The 18,860-nt window shown below is 45.5% G+C and overlaps 2 protein-coding genes across 2 annotated transcripts in view; one reads left to right on the top strand and one right to left on the bottom strand.

Moving 5' to 3' along the window:
• Nucleotides 1-1,438: 1,438 nt before the first annotated feature.
• LOC308316604 (elongation factor 1-alpha-like) lies at nucleotides 1,439-2,827 on the top strand (the record flags this gene model as incomplete). Its single annotated transcript, XM_080765293.1, has 1 exon — nucleotides 1,439-2,827. One exon carries the CDS (start codon nucleotides 1,439-1,441, stop codon nucleotides 2,825-2,827), a length of 1,389 nt encoding a protein of 462 aa, XP_080621419.1.
• Nucleotides 2,828-4,930: 2,103 nt separating this feature from the next.
• Nucleotides 4,931-18,860, bottom strand: part of pdzd2 (PDZ domain containing 2) — a 129,330-nt gene continuing 115,400 nt past the window's right edge. Inside the window, exons 29-36 of the mRNA XM_080766564.1 lie at nucleotides 17,624-18,761; nucleotides 16,862-16,990; nucleotides 16,009-16,323; nucleotides 15,680-15,797; nucleotides 12,620-12,721; nucleotides 11,180-11,477; nucleotides 10,324-10,458; nucleotides 4,931-8,834 (exon numbers count right to left, since the gene is read on the bottom strand). Of these exons, the coding sequence (XP_080622690.1) occupies nucleotides 8,668-8,834; nucleotides 10,324-10,458; nucleotides 11,180-11,477; nucleotides 12,620-12,721; nucleotides 15,680-15,797; nucleotides 16,009-16,323; nucleotides 16,862-16,990; nucleotides 17,624-18,761 (2,402 nt within the window). The 3' untranslated portion in view covers nucleotides 4,931-8,667. The remainder of the gene's footprint in view (nucleotides 8,835-10,323; nucleotides 10,459-11,179; nucleotides 11,478-12,619; nucleotides 12,722-15,679; nucleotides 15,798-16,008; nucleotides 16,324-16,861; nucleotides 16,991-17,623; nucleotides 18,762-18,860) is intronic.

Genomic DNA, 18,860 nt, shown 5'->3' with positions numbered 1-18,860 from the left:
TTGAGAACATGTCGCTTAAAAGGTTTGTTTAATTGTTTTGTGTCAACATTTTGATGTCTCAGTCTACATTATAAGTTCCATGTTATATTTGTTTATGAGTTTAATTGATCGATTTACCTTTGTTTCAGTTCGACAGTTTATTGATTATTTTTGGCATTCCATGAACTTCATTCCCTTTTACATCGCTATGCAGCCAGCGAGGTACATTCATTTGTCAAGCACATTTTCCATATCATCACGTTTGTATTGTAAAATATCCCTTTTCAGATAGTTTATTGACCTCTCCACAAACAGAACAACGGATGCATTTCAAGGTCTTCCTTAGCGTTGAGGACTCCTGGCAGCCATGGTCAGCTATGAAGTCATGACGTCACTATTTACTTCCCCCAAAGACACCCACTCAAACCCCTCCACCCACTCACTTCCCACACGCCCACTCAGGTCATTATTTCACCCTTTCCTCTTTTGGTTTCATTTTCCCTCACAGCAGGAGAAACACATTTGGGATTTTCCCCTATGTTTTCCTGATAATCTCTGTTTCAAGAAGACACCTCATTTCTTGAAAATAGTACACTGAAGCCAAGTGTCTGTTCTAGCATTATTCATTTGAAACTCTTGAATGTTGGAAGAAACAGTGTAACTGGCACATCCGCTGAGGAGGCAGGTGAAAGATAAAAAATGTATTTTTAACAGTGGTGGAAAAAGTACTCACAATGTTTACTTTGTATCAACATTGCAATAATAAAAAAATACTCTGTTACAAGTAAAAGTCTGGAATTCAAAATATTGGCACAAAAATATTGGCATCAAAATGTACTTAAAGTACTAAAAGTATTCATTATGGGATTATGCAGAACGTCTCGTTTCAAGTTTTCTTATGAAAATAGCAGATCAAGCTCACAATGCGTCGCATCGTAACGGATTGAGGGCTTGTAGATCGGCTATTTTAAAATGGACGAAATGAAGTAGTTACTGTATGTTTTGTAATTATAATCAAAATCTACAACAATAGTAACTATAGTTTTCCATGATCCAAAATGTCTATAATTCTCTGTAATTTGGATGACCCTAAGGATCATAAAAAATAAATAAACACAATTCTGTCATACTATATTGACGTCTTTGACAACTCTCTGGCCTGAGATGGCAAAGCTCATGTTTCTGATGACCGAACTACTTAATCCAAAAAAGGCGTAAAACGTTTAAAATGGTAATTTAAAAGTCAAACATGATAAGTTTTTGTAGAATGACTCCTATATTTGGAAAAAATTATGTCATACTTGATGTGATATTCTGTACGCAGGTATATTTAAGAAGTCCACTCACGATATTTCTGTTAGTTCACATAGTCCAGCCTCGGTTTCTGTCTGAGGTAATAATCTTCTGATTTAGTAGCAGTTAGAAGTGAGGAACTAAGGAACTAAGGAACTAAGGAACCATGGGGAAGGAGAAGGCTCACATTAACATTGTGGTCATTGGCCACGTCGACTCCGGCAAGTCCACCACCACCGGCCACTTGATCTACAAGTGCGGAGGCATCGACCAGAGAACCCTTGAAAAGTTCGAGAAGGAGGCCAGCGAGATCGGCAGGGGCTCCTTCAAATACGCCTGGGTGCTGGACAAGCTGAAGGCAGAGCGCGAGCGTGGCATCACCATCGACATCGCTCTGTGGAAGTTTGAGACCGTCAAGTACGCGGTCACCATCATCGATGCCCCCGGGCACCGGGACTTCATCAAGAACATGATCACTGGGACCTCCCAGGCTGACTGCGCCGTGCTGATCGTCACGGCCGGCAAGGGCGAGTTCGAGGCCGGAATCTCAAAGGAGGGACAGACCCGCGAGCACATCATGCTGGCGTACACCCTGGGAGTGAAGCAGCTTATCGTCGCCGTCAACAAAATGGACAGCTCTGAGCCGCCGTACAGCCAGCCGCGCTTTGAGGAGATCACCAAGGAAGTGTCCGCCTACATCAAGAAGGTCGGCTACGCGCCCGCCACCGTGCCCTTCGTGCCCATCTCTGGCTGGGTTGGGGACAACATGCTGGAGCCCAGCACCAACATGAGCTGGTTCAAGGGCTGGAAGGTTGAGCGCAAGGACGGCAGCAGCGCCAATGGAACCACCCTGGTCGAGGCCCTGGACGCCTTTGAGACCCCCGTCCGTCCCATCGGCAAGCCCCTCCGCCTGCCTCTGCAGGACGTCTACAAGATCGGCGGCATCGGAACGGTCCCCGTGGGGCGCGTGGAGAGCGGCGTCCTGAAACCCGGCATGGTCGTCACCTTCGCCCCCGCCAACATCACCACTGAAGTCAAGTCCGTGGAGATGCACCACCAGAGCCTGCTCGAGGCAGGGCCCGGCGACAACGTGGGCTTCAACATCAAGAACGTCTCCGTCAAGGACATCCGCCGTGGCAACGTGGCCGGGGACAGCAAGAATGACCCGCCCATGCAGGCCGCCTCCTTCACCGCCCGCATCTCCATCCTCAACCACCCGGGGCAGATCACCAAGGGCTACACCCCCGTGCTCGACTGCCACACGGCCCACATCGCCTGCAAGTTCAGCGAGCTCACAGCGAAGCTTGACAAGCGCACCGGCAAGACGATTGAGGAGAACCCCCAGGCCCTGAAGTCTGCCGATGCCGCCATCGTCGAGCTCATCCCCCAGAAGCCCATGTGCTTGGAGGTCTTCAAGGATTACCCTCCCCTTGGACGCTTCGCAGTGCGTGACATGAAGCAGACCGTGGCCGTCGGTGTCATCCTGACTGTGGACAAGAGGGTCGGCGGCACCGCCAAGGTGACAAAGTCTGCAGTCAAGGCACAGAAGAAGTGAGTCCTTGTCTAATAAAGGACAGGTTCACGCTGAAAGCTTTTCCCTGCAAAGGAGGGGAACCCAACATATCTATCACAACACTGTGGCATTGTCTTCAGCTGAATCTACAATTTAAGTTGAAGCAGAATTGGTTTTAGAACTGTTCCTTGATGTTGATGCCACACATTGGAATTGAAAAAGCTGCTGGTGTGAAGTAAAACAATTAAAAATAAAAACAATAATAAAAAAAAAAATACTTTCCCATATTGATGACATCAGTTTCCCTAATATGGAGCCCAAGTCCACACTGGCCCGAGGCATGGTGGGTTAATTACTCCACTCTCCCTCAGAATCATACAAAAATAAAAATATGAATAAAAAAAAGATTGAAATGCTTTGAGTGAGTGCACCCAGATGACTTTGAATGAGGCCTGGAGAAAACATAATCCCATGAAGAACAAGACGAGACCAGAAAAATCACAACTTTACATTTTTTCAAAAGTAGCTTATCTTTTCCATAAATAACTATAAAGTGCTCCTCAGAGCATATGACTGCACCAGGTCAGGAACATTAATACATTTTGTGATGTTTGGACAAAATGTGTAGGAGTAATATAAACATTTTTTTTTCTTTTGCAAAAATGTGCCTCCTGTTGGCGCTATAATAGGGCAATGTTAAACAGGTGGCATTAATTGTTCCTCAAAGAGGGGAAATGTGTGTGAAAAGTTGCACAGCAATTGGGTGCAGTGTTCATGATTTGATGCATTTTGTTCAGAACGGGCCACACCTGCAAACTTTAGAATCTTGGCCAACTACGATAGAATATAAAAATCACACATAGATCCGTCTTGATGGGACTACAAAGATCATGTGTAGCAATTTGTGTGATATTTGGATAACATCTAAAGGACTAATATAAAAGAATAAGTCGGCCTCCTGGTGGCGCTATTAACCCATTCTGAACGGGAACCCATTTTGGTGTCGGCATCATGTTATGCTTTAGCTTTTGAAAAATAGCAGATCTACAAGCTCATAGCGCGCCACCGAGTGGCGCGCTATGAGCTTGTAGGTCTGCTATTTTTGAAAAATCTAAGGAACGACTGACATTTTTAGAATCTGATCTCAGGTCAGAATGGGTTAATCAGACCAGTGTGTGTCCAGTGGAAACCTCGTATGAATCTGATCTCAGATCAGAATGGGTTAAAAGGCAGATTTGAGAAATGCAGGGCAGATGTATTTCCTTGGCCTCTAGGGAGCATGCACACAACAGCAGATCGGTTCAGTTAGGTAAAGACGTGACTGGGCCTCTTTATAACGCCACCATGCGTTCATCATTTCTGGCATTTTGTGGGCTAGTCGTGCAAACTTTGGATGTCGATCGTAGCCAATCAGGGTGGAAAATGAAAAAGCAAACAGATCCATATAGATATAGTGTAAAAAAAAATGTTTACGAGTAATATAAAGAAATGTGTTTTGCAAACATCATCCTATGGTAACAGTCACCTGAACACAAATAAACAACTACCGGTAGATAAGCAGTCAAGTGTACAAAGTGGGAGACATTATTATTTACAATCAGCACATCATGAACGAGACATACTAGTCTAACGGCCATTAGACCGACAACCTATACCTCCAGGAACCTCTAACCCTAACCACAAGCACGGGAGCAGTGCATGTCCGACCGTTGTTTTCACATGTCGGTCCGTTGGTGTCTGTGTCTAATCTGCATGTGCATCCCGCCAGCTCACGAGCTTGTAGATCTGTTATTTTAGTTATTTAGTGTATAGCGAAGACAGGCAGGCCCCAGTATAAAGCTATGGGGCACACCCTTTGTAAGAGCCGATTTCAATGCAATCGTTTGTTACAATAGAATCAAGTGTAATGTTATGCAACATTTCCTTAAATTAGTCAAATTAAATGTGACTGCAGTTGGGCAGTTGGTGTCAAGGGCTTCAATTTACCTGAATAAATAAGATTCATAATAGTTAAGTCAAAGGTTTATTTAAATCGACATTGTCAAAAGACAAGACATGACCTGTACAGACTTTATAGCCACGATGCTTGAAACAAGTTAAAGAGCAATTTATTCTATAATAACAGTAATCACCAGTATTAAAGGGCTCTGTAAGTGGTATTTATTTGTTAAAACACATGTTAAATATATTCTGATAGTAACCATCGTTAGTGTTTGCTCAATAACCGCCTCTCACCAAACTCATACAGGATAAGTGAAATTGGAAGTGACACAATTGGGGGGGAAAAAACATTAAAATAGTTAAAAGGTAGCTTTAACTTAAAAAATAAAAATAGTTTTAAACTAAGTTAACATTTTCCAAATCGACAGTCAAATGTTGCAGCCTTATGCTGCACATGTACCATATCAGTTCAAACAATTGCGTATGGTTCAAATTCACATCATTCTCAATACAATACAAAAATAAAACTTTGTTCTTTCTGTAATAATGCATTCATAGTCTCTCTGTCAGGTGGAAACCTCAAAGTATGTCCAAAACGGTTACTTTTCAGGTTTCAAAATGACAAAACAGCAAGAGTAGCAGCTTGCGGATCTGCTACTTTTGATGCTTCCGTGTGACACTGTAGTGTGATCAAGTAGGGTGTTAATTGATTTAATAAAAAAACACAAAAAAGTTGAAATAACCGACAGCGATGATTTGTTGTTGAGTGGCGACACCCATGCAGCCTCTATAGAGCTCATCGATGTGCAGGGGGGGAAAGTCATTCCATAATGATTACATTATTTATACAGTAGGCTATTTAGACATTATTTATTGCTATTGGATCATTATGACAGCATGCAGTCACATTATATAAAATAGTGGTTTAAAAAAAATTGAGATTCGCTCTACGCCATAAATTAAACCATTAATTTGGAGACTGTGCTAATTTTTACTGAAGGATTTTCCTTCCTTTCCCTGTTGATTTGTTTTTGGCCAACAGGACTGGAAGGGTCGTTTGAAAAATTGCAAAGGGAAGCCGTAATAGAAGTATCGCATTTAAAAAAGAAATATGGATGCCTTGCTGTATTAAAAATATAACAGTGAACGCAGCAGATCAAGCTCACAAAGTGTCCCAATGTGGGCTTAAGTGGTTAATTTATAATGTACTTTTTATCCCTTCCAATAAATGTAATGGGGTCAAAAGTGCAATATTTGTCTTTGAAACGTAGTGGAGTGAAATTCAATCAAAACTACAAATACTCAAGGACAGATACTAAAAACACTTGACACAAATATAGGCTAGTACTCAAGAAAATGTGCTTCATTACTGTCTAGCACTGGTTATTATCTGGTTTTGACTGAACGGAAGTTATTGATTGAATCCCTATACGGTCTGATGATACTTTAATTGGTTATTACCTGGTTTTGATTTGAATACGCCCGTTTCCAAGTAGAAGCTTCATTGAGCTAAATATCTGTGTGTCTAATAATGTGAATCCACTTTTCAATTATCTTTGATTTGTCTTGTTACAGAATCAGATGAAGGAAAATTACTTAATCCTCAAGTTGATATATTTAAGTGTTTTGTAATTGTGTAAAACTGATCTATAGTCAGTCTGATAAAAAAACACATTTCCTGGTTTGAACCCAGATTAATTAAATAAGGTTCGGAAGCAAAGACCGTACGGTGGACTCCATGTTGCTCCATGGAAGGAAAGAAACATGCGCAATGGGCTATATGCAGCCAACAGTTACACGTTCAGCTTCCTTTGTCCTTCCATGGAGCAACGTGGAGTGAAATAGTTTGAGAACCACTGATATGGAAACATAGGTTTTTCAGAAAACTGTCAGGATTTAGAAGACATTTGTAGAATCGTTACCAGGTCTAAATGGGTTAAGGCAAGACTCAGGGTGGGGGCGAAGTCTCGGGAGCTGACGGCCATCGTTGCTCTACTGCCTCTGCTCTGTCACTGCCTGCCTGGATTCCTATAGAAGAGTGAGAATCGAGGAGGAAGGAGGAGGTCGGGGTGGAAGAGGAGGGGTGAACTTGAAAGCAATGAATAGCAGAAATAGCCGATCTACAAGCGCAGTACTCACGACCCATGTTTGGTCTGTTGTGAAGCAGAACAGACAAGCCGCCGCGGTCGAGAGATCACAGGTATATTTATACTGTGGTGATTGCAACGAGGATTGGCTGTGGTGAATGGAGGCAGGTGTAGTGGATACGGCTAATGAGAGAAGGCAAGTGTGGTAGAGAGAGGGAAGCGACTGAGAACGAGGGGTGGCCGTTATAAGCAGAGGGTGGTGCTGAACCTAGGTTGATCACAATCACATTGATCACAAGACATTTATGAACGATTGAAACTTTTGTCATAATAATACGTTCAGGAATATATAAAAAAGACCTATCACAGGTTGTTTTCGAATCACTTTCTTTTTTCGGTGTGCACAGCACTTTTGTGTTCCAGAAGCGATTACTTTACAAAGATCTCGGCCATTGAGCCGGTCACCGAGCTCTCATTGACTCCAATGCATTCCACCCCAACTTCCGGGTGCAGTTTGGCTCCCACGGAGCGACGAATCTGCCGCCTGAAATTGCATGATAGCAATTATAGTATATAATCTTGGTTTGAACTGAAGCAACAAGTGGTGAGCTGGGTGGCAAATAACATGATTTTCTGTTGCAGTGCATGACTTCATCATTATGGGTTGTGTTTATGGCCGATTTAGACTTGGTTGTGTGACGTGTCACGCACCAAAAATAGCATATCTGCAAGCTCGCAAACCGCGCCGCTATAGCGACCGCCTATGCGCTTTGCAAGCTTGCGGATCTGCAATTTTCATCGTGCTACACTGACACACAACTAAGTGTGAGAGAGCACCAAGAGTTATGCAAGATACATGTTGGGCCTCTTTTGAATCTAAATGACAAATAAGGTTATACTGTGGACCATAAAAAAGCACCCCTTCTGAAGAAAAATGGCAGAAAATGGTCACCTACAAATCCAGGGAGGCAGAGTGGTCGAATTAAGCAAACGGCAAACAGAATCTCCAAAAGCTTGAAGTCCATTCATGTAAAAAAAAAAAACTGCTACTTTGCAGATGCCAACTTTGACACGTGAGCAAATTCTCAAATCCAACACCGCAATCACACAGCTACAAGCTCACAGTTCCATTTCAATTTCTCGGCACGTTCACTTGATTCACAAACGGAATGACTTGTCGACGCGGATGATTGTCCTCAGAGTTTTAAGGGGTCGCGGCAGTTCGGCTACGCTTTCCTGGGATGAATTGCGGCCGATAATCCAGCATCGTTGACGCCACAGCAGTTTTGTTCTCACAAAAAAAAAAGTTACAAAAAAGAAAGTGCTGCTCTCAGTCTTATATCCACGCCTACGTCCTTTGATCTGGAATGTGACGGACGTCTTGGTGTAGCAGAGTGGATCGGAGACTCTGCCTGACGACCAGAAAGCCTAATATCCCCTTTTAGGCTAGTGGTTAAGATGTTTGGTTTTCGTTTGCCTTTACCAACCCTGGGTTCGAATCCCCGGGCGCAGTGACCCGGATCGGGTTTCCCGGGTTGTGGGTGAGTGAGTGTAGACAAAAAAGCCTAATATCTCCCCCTGCCAAAGGGTGAGTTCCCCTTTCGGCTAGGTGGATAACAAAATGTTTGGCTTTTTACTTCAACCATCCCCGTGCGGGAACAGACCAGGGTTTCGAATCCCCGGGGCCGACCGAGTGAGCCGGATCCCAGTTTCCCCTGGCGGAGGAGAGGTGAGGTTATAGCAGCGATGAACTCAGAGCCTCTATAGCCCTGAAGACCAGAAGCCTATAATATCTCCCAGGGTTCCAGACCAGGACCTCCAGACTTCCGGCTGGAGGTCAGCGTCACACCGAAGTCACACCGAAGTCCGGGGTTTCCGTATGAGCAGTACGACGGCTCCGTCGGCGGTGGACTTGATGGCGTTCCAGGCGTCGTAGTGCATGAGGCCCTGCAGGGAGCGGCCGTTGATCGCCAACACCTCGTCGCCCACGTCCACCGCCCTGGACAGCTCGGCCGCGCCGCCTGTTGGGGCATGGCAAGCACATGTTCAATGGGTCAATAAGACTCTATGCACGCAGAATGACTCTTCCTACTTCCTCTAATGGGCTCTAGTATGCACGCAGAATGACTCTTCCTATTTCCTCTAATGCAGTGGTTCCCAAAGTGGGGTCCGGGGACCCCCAGGGGTACCTGAGGGAGTTCCAGGGGGGACCCATCTATTTTGTTCATGTTCATAAAGTGCTAAAGTGTTTAAAGCAGTGGTTCCCAAACTTTTTCATGTCAAGGACCCCCAAATTGACACTACTTAGCCCGTGGACCCCCATTTGAAAAGATATGCCAGGGACCCCCATAAGAGAAGACGTACACATTTAGACGTCTACATTTAGACGTCTACATTTAGACGTACACATTTAGCGTCTACATTTAGACGTACACATTTAGACGTCTACATTTAGACGTCTACATTTAGACGTCTGTATACATTTAGACGTCTACATTTAGACGTCTACATTTAAACGTCTACATTTATACGTATACATTTATTTGTTATCCGTGTTGCGAGGATGAGGGGGTACCTGGAAAAATATCTACCCCAAAAGGGGTACCTGGTCCAAAAAAGTTTGGGAACCCCTGCTCTAATGGGCTCTAGTATGCACACAGAATGACTCTTCCTAGTCCTACTTCCTCTAATGGGCTCTAGTATGCATGCACACAGAATGACTCTTCCTACTTCCTCTAATGGGCTCTAGTATGCATGCACACAGAATGACTCTTCCTACGTCCTTCACGGGTGTTACCGATGCTACTATAATTACGGCTCTGTTCCATTTGGTGTACAGTGGTTTTCAAACCTTTTTTTTAATTTCAAGGACCGCCATAACTCTGAGAGTGTACAAATAGAAACAAATTGTACACTCTCAGAGTTACACACCTGTACGGGGCCATTCGGAACCCACTCACGGACACCCTGAGACCCACTGGTGTAGCGGAGTGTTTCCAGTGAGCCAACATGCACAACAGCAGCACCCTGACTCTGTTTGACCAGAATGGAACAGAGCCTTCATTAGTATCAGCGGTGACACCTGTGAAGGAAGTAGGGACTAGGGAAGGGGCCCAAGTTCTTCCCAAAATGGTGTGTGTGAATATTTGCATAATAGCCCATTGATTGTCAGTCAATGCAGATGTGGAATGAACACATGAACCATTTTTATATGTCATGTGAAGGACGCCCAGTTTGATATGCATTAAGCCACCCTCCATTAGTCGACTACCATTTTTCACTAACAAAACGACCTTGCAGTCATATGCAAAGGCTAAAATATGTACAGTAATTTAGATAACTTATTAAGACATAATAATCTATAGTGTCATTGTACAGATATTCTACTGTTAAAACGGATGTTAGGTTCTTAGTTTCCTTTAGGATGACTATTTCTATGCATTAGTAAATCGCTCTGGATTAAGTTGTATGACGGCAAAAACATTTTGTATATATTGCAGTAACGCTAACCTTTAAAGATGCGCTTGACGTGCAGCGGTCTGTCGCCCTGTGCGGACGCTCGGCCTCCTTCCAGGCTGAATCCCAGGCCTGCGCACGTCTTCTGGAGCTCCACACGCAGAACACCATCAGGTCCCACCTCCACCACTGTAACATTAACAGAACACCATCAGGTCCCACCTCCACCACTGTAACATTAACCCATTAGAACACCATCAGGTCCCACCTCCACCACTGTAACATTAACCCATTAGAACACCATCAGGTCCCACCTCCACCACTGTAACATTAACCCATTAGAACACCATCAGGTCCCACCTCCACCACTGCAACATTAACCCATTAGAACACCATCAGGTCCCACCTCCACCACTGCAACATTAACCCATTAGAACACCATCAGGTCCCACCTCCACCACTGCAACATTAACCCATTAGAACACCATCAGGTCCCACCTCCACCACTGTAACATTAACCCATTAGAACACCATCAGGTCCCACCTCCACCACTGCAACATTAACCCATTGGAACACCATCAGGTCCCACCTCCACCACTGCAACATTAAGCCATTTATTTTATCGTGAAAATGTGGCGCAAATCTTTGAATATATAGATTATTTCACAGCAAACGTTTTTTAACTCATATCTTTGCTTCTGGGGGGTCCCACCACTGTAACACAAATCCCAACATGATTTTGGGGGGGTTCCCAGAGGACAGTAAAGTGACAATATAAGAACTTTAAAGACAATGCTTTCCCGTCCGTTCCATCACGCACGCGCAGCCGCGCACGCACGCCCATGCGGCTATTTGCCACGTGCCAGTATGGCCACTGACACACACACAGCTGCACGGCGCTTCACTCACCTGCTCCCGTGTCCACAGGCTTGTCGTTGGAAGACAGCGGCGTGCGTCCGGGACGGCCCAGCAGTGCGTCGTGTCGGGGAGAGGAGGAGGAGGAGGCGGCGGCGTTGTCGACAGTGTCGCTGCAGCCTCTCCGGATCACCACCAGCGCCTGGGTGGACAGCCGGGCCTGGTGCAGGGTGGACAGGGCCTGGCCGTGGGTGCTGCCCTCCAGACAGCCGCCGTTGATGGACAGGACGCCGTCTCCTCTCTGGATGGTTCCCTCGACACCAGACACCCCTTTGGTGAAGACACGATGAACCTGTGCCGACAGGTTGAATTAGGTTTACTAGCAGCCATAAACGGCAAGACGTCTAATTGCCAATTAAGTACCGGATGCCACGGACGACACGACGTCTTCCCTTGGGAATAAAAAAAAATAAAAATAAATCCATATTTTGAAAATGTCTCTAATCTGGTGTACAGGTGATGACATGCACATTACATGCATAATAGAATTACAAATTCTTTCTTTCTTTATAATGGGAGGATTGGCACTCAAAGCCTAAACTGGTGACCACCAGGTGGCGCTGAAAGAGTTGAACATGGAGTGCCTGATTTTTTTTGCACCCTAAAATATGATCATCAGGTATTATTATTATTATTATTATTATTATATAAGGAGGTCGAATTTTGTCAAAGTTGTCTGAAAAATCTAACTTATACAACTTGATCATAATAATGTGTAGAGGCAATTTTTGGTGAACACTATGTTATATAATGTATAACATAATATAATTTAGCTATTGAAAAATAGCAGAATAAAATGCATAAAAGCTGTTTTCAGTCTGTCCTAAATGGAAACAAGTATTCTCTCCAGTTTTCCTTGTGACATACTGTATCTTTGGGGGTTAAGATTTACATATTTACGTACCATTAATATGACCAAAAAGGTGCTGTAAAGTAACAATGCAATTCAGTGCCGTGGGTGAAAATGAGTGACCCGAGTCAAAGATGTCTGATAACCACTGCTACATTCAGGGGCCATCGTCATGCTGGCTTGGGGAGGACATTTTTGTCAAAATTAATTTTTTTGCAACGGCCATACAGAATGAGCACACAAACACGTAAAGAGCTAGCCCAAAAGGACCATGAAAGGTTTGTAACTCTGAGAGTGTACAAATGGTTCCATGCATCTTGAAAATGAAACGTGACTGAGAACCGTCGTCCAAGTGGACTCCTAATGTGCCATAATGCCATAGTAAATCTGTAGTAAATAGTAAATCAGTGTCATGCATGCCCGGTATTCTGAAGAAAACCTGGATAATTCAACAACATACTGTATGATCAAAATAAGAAAATTATAATGATGTGTAAAAACGGAATGTAGAATTGGCCACGGACGAGGCCAAGATAAAGGACACATTAGGCCGTGTTGACGACCCATGGCTATATTGTACTTACAACTATGTTCTTCTGTTCTAGATCCACTCCACCGGCGATGCTGAAGCCCAGTCCAGAGCCCTCCTCTTTGTTCAGCACAACAAAGTGAGTGTCATCTTTACTCTGTGGACATTTGACATAGTGAGTGTCATCTTTACTCTGTGGACATTTGACATAGTGAGTGTCCTCTTTACTCTGTGGACATTTGACATAGTGAGTGTCCTCTTTACTCTGTGGACATTTGACATAGTGAGTGTCCTCTTTACTCTGTGGACATTTGACATAGTGAGTGTCATCTTTACTCTGTGGACATTTGACATAGTGAGTGTCATCTTTACTCTGTGGACATTTGACATAGTGAGTGTCATCTTTACTCTGTGGACATTTGACATAGTGAGTGTCCTCTCTACTCTGTGGACATTTGACATAGTGAGTGTCCTCTTTACTCTGTGGACATTTGACATAGTGAGTGTCATCTTTACTCTGTGGACATTTGACATAGTGAGTGTCCTCTTTACTCTGTGGACATTTGACATAGTGAGTGTCATCTCTACTCTGTGGACATTTGACATAGTGAGTGTCATCTTTACTCTGTGGACATTTGACATAGTGAGTGTCCTCTTTACTCTGTGGACATTTGACATAGTGAGTGTCATCTTTACTATGTGGACATTTGACATAGTGAGTGTCCTCTTTACTCTGTGGACATTTGACATAGTGAGTGTCATCTTTACTCTGTGGACATTTGACATAGTGAGTGTCCTCTTTACTCTGTGGACATTTGACATAGTGAGTGTCATCTTTACTCTGTGGACATTTGACATAGTGAGTGTCATCTTTACTCTGTGGACATTTGACATAGTGAGTGTCATCTTTACTCTGTGGACATTTGACATAGTGAGTGTCATCTTTACTCTGTGGACATTTGACATAGTGAGTGTCATCTTTACTCTGTGGACATTTGACATAGTGAGTGTCATCTTTACTCTGTGGACATTTGACATAGTGAGTGTCATCTTTACTCTGTGGACATTTGACATAGTGAGTGTCCTCTTTACTCTGTGGACATTTGACATAGTGAGTGTCATCTTTACTCTGTGGACATTTGACAAAGTGAGTGTCATCTTTACTCTGTGGACATTTGACATAGTGAGTGTCATCTTTACTCTGTGGACATTTGACATAGTGAGTGTCCTCTTTACTCTGTGGACATTTGACATAGTGAGTGTCCTCTTTACTCTGTGGACATTTGACATAGTGAGTGTCCTCTTTACTCTGTGGACATTTGACATAGTGAGTGTCCTCTTTACTCTGTGGACATTTGACATAGTGAGTGTCCTCTTTACTCTGTGGACATTTGACATAGTGAGTGTCTTCTTTACTCTGTGGACATTTGACAAAGTGAGTGTCCTCTTTACTCTGTGGACATTTGACATAGTGAGTGTCCTCTTTACTCTGTGGACATTTGACATAGTGAGTGTCCTCTTTACTCTGTGGACATTTGACATAGTGAGTGTCATCTTTACTCTGTGGACATTTGACATAGTGAGTGTCATCTTTACTCTGTGGACATTTGACATAGTGAGTGTCATCTTTACTCTGTGGACATTTGACATAGTGAGTGTCCTCTTTACTCTGTGGACATTTGACATAGTGAGTGTCATCTTTACTCTGTGGACATTTGACAAAGTGAGTGTCATCTTTACTCTGTGGACATTTGACATAGTGAGTGTCATCTTTACTCTGTGGACATTTGACATAGTGAGTGTCCTCTTTACTCTGTGGACATTTGACATAGTGAGTGTCCTCTTTACTCTGTGGACATTTGACATAGGTGCAATTATGCATCAAGTACGAGTCCAAAACGAGTTGAGCAAACCAAAAAAATGTCATGCAGAATTTTAGTTTGGCTTCATGATGAACGAAGAATCAAAGATGAAGAGAATACTTGATGCATTGAACTACTGTTAATAGTGGACCATGTCATGTGGCAGCCAAGTCTATGGATTTTTTTTTTTTTAATATATTTTTTATCCCACGATTTTGTAACCCATTTTTCACCCCTGTGCCAATCATCTACTGTGAACCTGGGCTCTACACACCCTCCGCCAACCTGGGGAGAGCAACGGACTTAACTCGTGCTCCCTTCATGCCTGAGTGTCCAAGTTGCTCCTTTACACCTGACAGGGGGGAGTTTCCCTGGTTGGACGTAGCGCGTGGAAGGAACACGTTATTCCAACCAGTTCCTTTCCCCTCCATCAGGCGCCCCGGCTGGCCAGGGGGAGGTAGTTTAGAGACCAGGATTACTGCATGTTTTTGTGAGGGTACCTACCCTAGGGGACACGGGGAGAACATGCAAACTCTGGACTTTTAATGTTTGTTAAGGTAATTATGATGTAATCTTTTTGAGGGGCGCTAGCCCCTCCTATAAACATATATAATGTTGAACACAAACATTAATTGCCATTGACAATGAATGGAGAATTTGTCTGTCGGTATGTCTGTCGCTATGTCGGTGCAAACCCTTGTTCAATAAGGGACCACTATTATTAACGTATTATTGACGTAACTAAGGTATCTTTCAAGGTCGGTATATTGTAAGGTCAATAATGGGTTTAATCCATTCTGTACGGGAACCCCTTTTGGTGTTTTAACTAAGCATTATGTTATACTTTAGCTATTGAAAAATAGCAGATCTACAAGCTCATAGCGCCACTGAGTGGCGTGCTACGAGCTTGTAGGTCTGCTATTTTTGAAAAATCGTAAAAATGCGGCACACATCTTTGAATATATATTCTTTCAGAGTGAACGTTTTTTTTTATTTCGACGTCAGGCCTAAATGGGTTAAAGGATTTACATCTGCAGTTGTATTAGACATTACTGTTTTATTGCATGATGTACGATGAATAGACCGCCCCCCTCACTTCACACGAGCATTTATGATTTAAATGTATACCTTTCCATCATTCAAGTATTCTCTTAATTCTTCATTCACTATGACGGAATGCGACACAAACACACATTTAACAGTACGTGATCGACACGTCGGCTGTAAATCCATTGGGGCTGGACGTGGTGTACCTCAGAGAGAGCCTTGGTCTCCTGCAGCAGAGACAACACGTCTGACTGGGTGGTGAGAGAGGACAGCACCGTCTGCAGCTTGCTCTGCTGGACCGGAGAACTGGCCAGCTCCCTCAAACTGCACACGCACACACGCACACACACACACACACACACACCTTCAGAACTGCATGTTTCAATGAAGACCCCATGTACGCTGTGGTTCGAAAAACGTGTTGTCTAGTAATACGTTATGAAGACAGGTGTGCGTGCGGATATCCTTTCTCAAGTGCAAGTGTCGAACACATTTAAAATCAATTCTAAAAAAGTGAGTTCATCTCTCGTCTCACCTGATGGACCACCCTCCGCACGCGTCCGTCCGCTGCCCGTGCGTCCTTCTACCCTGCAGAGAGTCTTCGCCGCAGCAGCCAGCTGCGTCTCCCGCCTCGCCTAGTAACGTGCTGCCGAGGTCCACTCCCGAGACCACCAGGGGGGGGCAGGCTTGGCCCGCGGACGCGGACGAGGCCTCGGCGGGCCTGCTAGGCTGGACGAGCAGCTCGGTCTTATAGACGCCGGCGGCCGCGGCTCCCGCCGGGTCAGAGCTGAACACCTCGGTGCAGAGCTTGTCCAGGTCAGGCATGCTGAGAGCCCTCAGCTCACGCAGCCTGACGGATCAACAAGCAAACGCCAATTAGTCACAAACGCAGAAGTTTACACAGGTGTAAAAAAACATGGGTAGTGAATGGTGATTTTTCTTTTTTTTTTTTTTACGTTTGGTCGTTTTTTTTCCGGAAACGGAAAAAGAGAGGACGGGGGGGGAAATTAAACGGTAAGGAAACATAAATCGAAGATATCGTTGCTGTCAGGGAGAAACCTCGTCCATATGTTATAGTTTTTACGAATGAATGCCCGGCCTAGTTCATCATACAAGAATGTTGCACAAAAAAGCAGTGAAAATAGGCGATCTACAAACTCAGAGCGTGTCGCGGTGCGACGGGTTGTGAGCTTGTACATAGTCAATTTTCACTACATTCAAATGCTTTTAATGTAATAATTAAAAAACGGAACAGTTCTGGACATGCAAGGTTTCCACGCAAACAGCAACGATAAGCCATGCGTGTCTGGAATAGGCTAGGCAATCCTTAGGCACGGGTGCCAACATTGGCACAGGGAAGGTACCAAAAATGACAAAAAAGTAACAACCTGTTCCGGGAGAGGTGGCCGTGTCCCCTGTGCTTGCTCCGCAACACGGGCGGGGTCTGGGGGGCCACCAGCCCCTCGGGAATTCTGGGAACTCCGTCCACAGCTCTGTCCCTGGACGACAGAGTTGAGCTGCATAGAGAAAATCACCTTAGTTTGAGTGTTTGTCAATTTATTCCATATGAGCGTAGTAGTGTAGTATTTTGGTTGAATAATATGTCCGGAATGAGATGGGAAGCCAGTGGGGTGAGCGGAGGATGGGTGTGTGTGTGTGTGTCACAGTACAACTGTACAACAGGAAGATAGGTTGTGAAATCAAAATAGATGCACTCGTTCTTTTTCTGAGGCGGAACAAGCGGGAGGCTTTGATGTCCATGCGGTGAATTGGATATGTTACAGTTTTTTTATTTTATTTTTTTACGTGTATGTTTCTCTGTCACAACCTCGCAGCCATTGTTGTTGTTTGTTTGAAAAGTTATTTTGTTGGTTACATTACTGTGTTTTGTTATGGCTGTCCTGCTCTACAGTTATCTCATAACATTAACCGCCTGTTGTCAGCCGCTCCGCTCCACGTTGCGGGCTACATGAGTGGCTCAGACTCCCATTGGCTTAGGCAGTATGGGGTCAGACTCCCATTGGCTTAGGGGGCAGTCAATCATATCAAGGTCGCTAATAAAAAACCTGACAAAAAAAAGAGGTAAAACATGCTATCGGCAGTGATTGAGTTTAAATAGAAACCCCAACATAATGAAAAACGATACTAACCTTAACGAGCTGCAGCTTGGAGGAGGAGGGGCGGGCAGCAGGGGGTCCACGTTGATCAGCATGAACGCAGAGGGGGACGAAGGCACAGCGGGGATCAGGTTCTCCACGCAGGAGCTGAAACTCCGACGCAGCAACGCGCGGCTGTCGACCATGGCGCCACCGCTGCTCACAGTCTCCATGTAGCCGGACAGCCTGCGGTTCAGCGGCGGCCGGCTGGCCAGGGCATAGGACTGGATGTCCAGGAACTTGATCACCGGCTTGTCGAAAGTAGCCAGGTTCTCGAAGGACTTGATCCTCTGCCGCACGGAGAACGGGTTGGGGTCGCCGGGCAAGGCCATGTCCGTGGACAGGCTCCGCCTCTCCATCGCCTTCAGGAACAGCCTCGACCGACCGGCCTTGAGAACGTCGTCCGTCGTCGCGACGCAGCCTCGCGAGGCCTTGGCGTCCACGGGTCCGTTGCTCGCTGCGGGATCGGCGGAACTCGCCACGTCGGAGACGTTGGCTTTTTCGAGTGTCAACATGGAGCTGGCGGACGCGAGCCTCGCCTCGGTCATTCCGTTGACCTCGTGGTGGAGAGACGGCCCGCTCTGGCCCGGTTTGGAGTCTTTCGCGGCGGCGGTTTCTTTGCGCGCCAGAACCGGCGTGGATGAGGAAGATGAGGACGTGGAGGAAGACGGCACCAGACGGACCTCCATGAAGGTCCGCTGTGTGGCGGGGGGCTCCATGGAGGTCCGCTGTGTGGAGGGGGGCTCCATGGAGGTCCGCTGTGTGGCGGGGGGCTCCATGGAGGTCCGCTGTGTGGCGGGGGGCTCCATGGAGGTCCGCTGTGTGGCGGGGGGCTCCATGGAGGTCCGCTGTGTGGCGGGGGGCTCCATGGAGGTCCGCTGTGTGGAGGGGGGCTCCATGGAGGTCCGTTGTGTGGCGGGGGGCTCCATGGAGGTCCGCTGTGTGGAGGGGGGCTCCATGGAGATCCGCTGTGTGGAGGGGGGCTCCATGGAGGTCCGCTGTGTGGCGGGGGGCTCCATGGAGGTCCGCTGTGTGGCGGGGGGCTCTGGGACCACCTGTGAAGTGTGTTCTCCTTCACCTGAGTGGGATGTCTTATTCCTGGAGTGTGTGAGAGCAGCGTCTAACGAAAAACCTGTAGATTAGATTAGATTAGATTAGGCTTGATTGCAGTGGCGCCCAAATTGACACGTATTAGCCCGTGGTCCCCCCATTTGAAAAGATATACCAGGGA

The sequence above is a fragment of the Protomyctophum bolini genome (genome assembly GCF_963924005.1).
Source record: "Protomyctophum bolini genome assembly, chromosome: 6".
Lineage (NCBI taxonomy): Eukaryota > Metazoa > Chordata > Actinopteri > Myctophiformes > Myctophidae > Protomyctophum > Protomyctophum bolini.
This window is presented reverse-complemented; position numbering and strand designations above follow the sequence as displayed.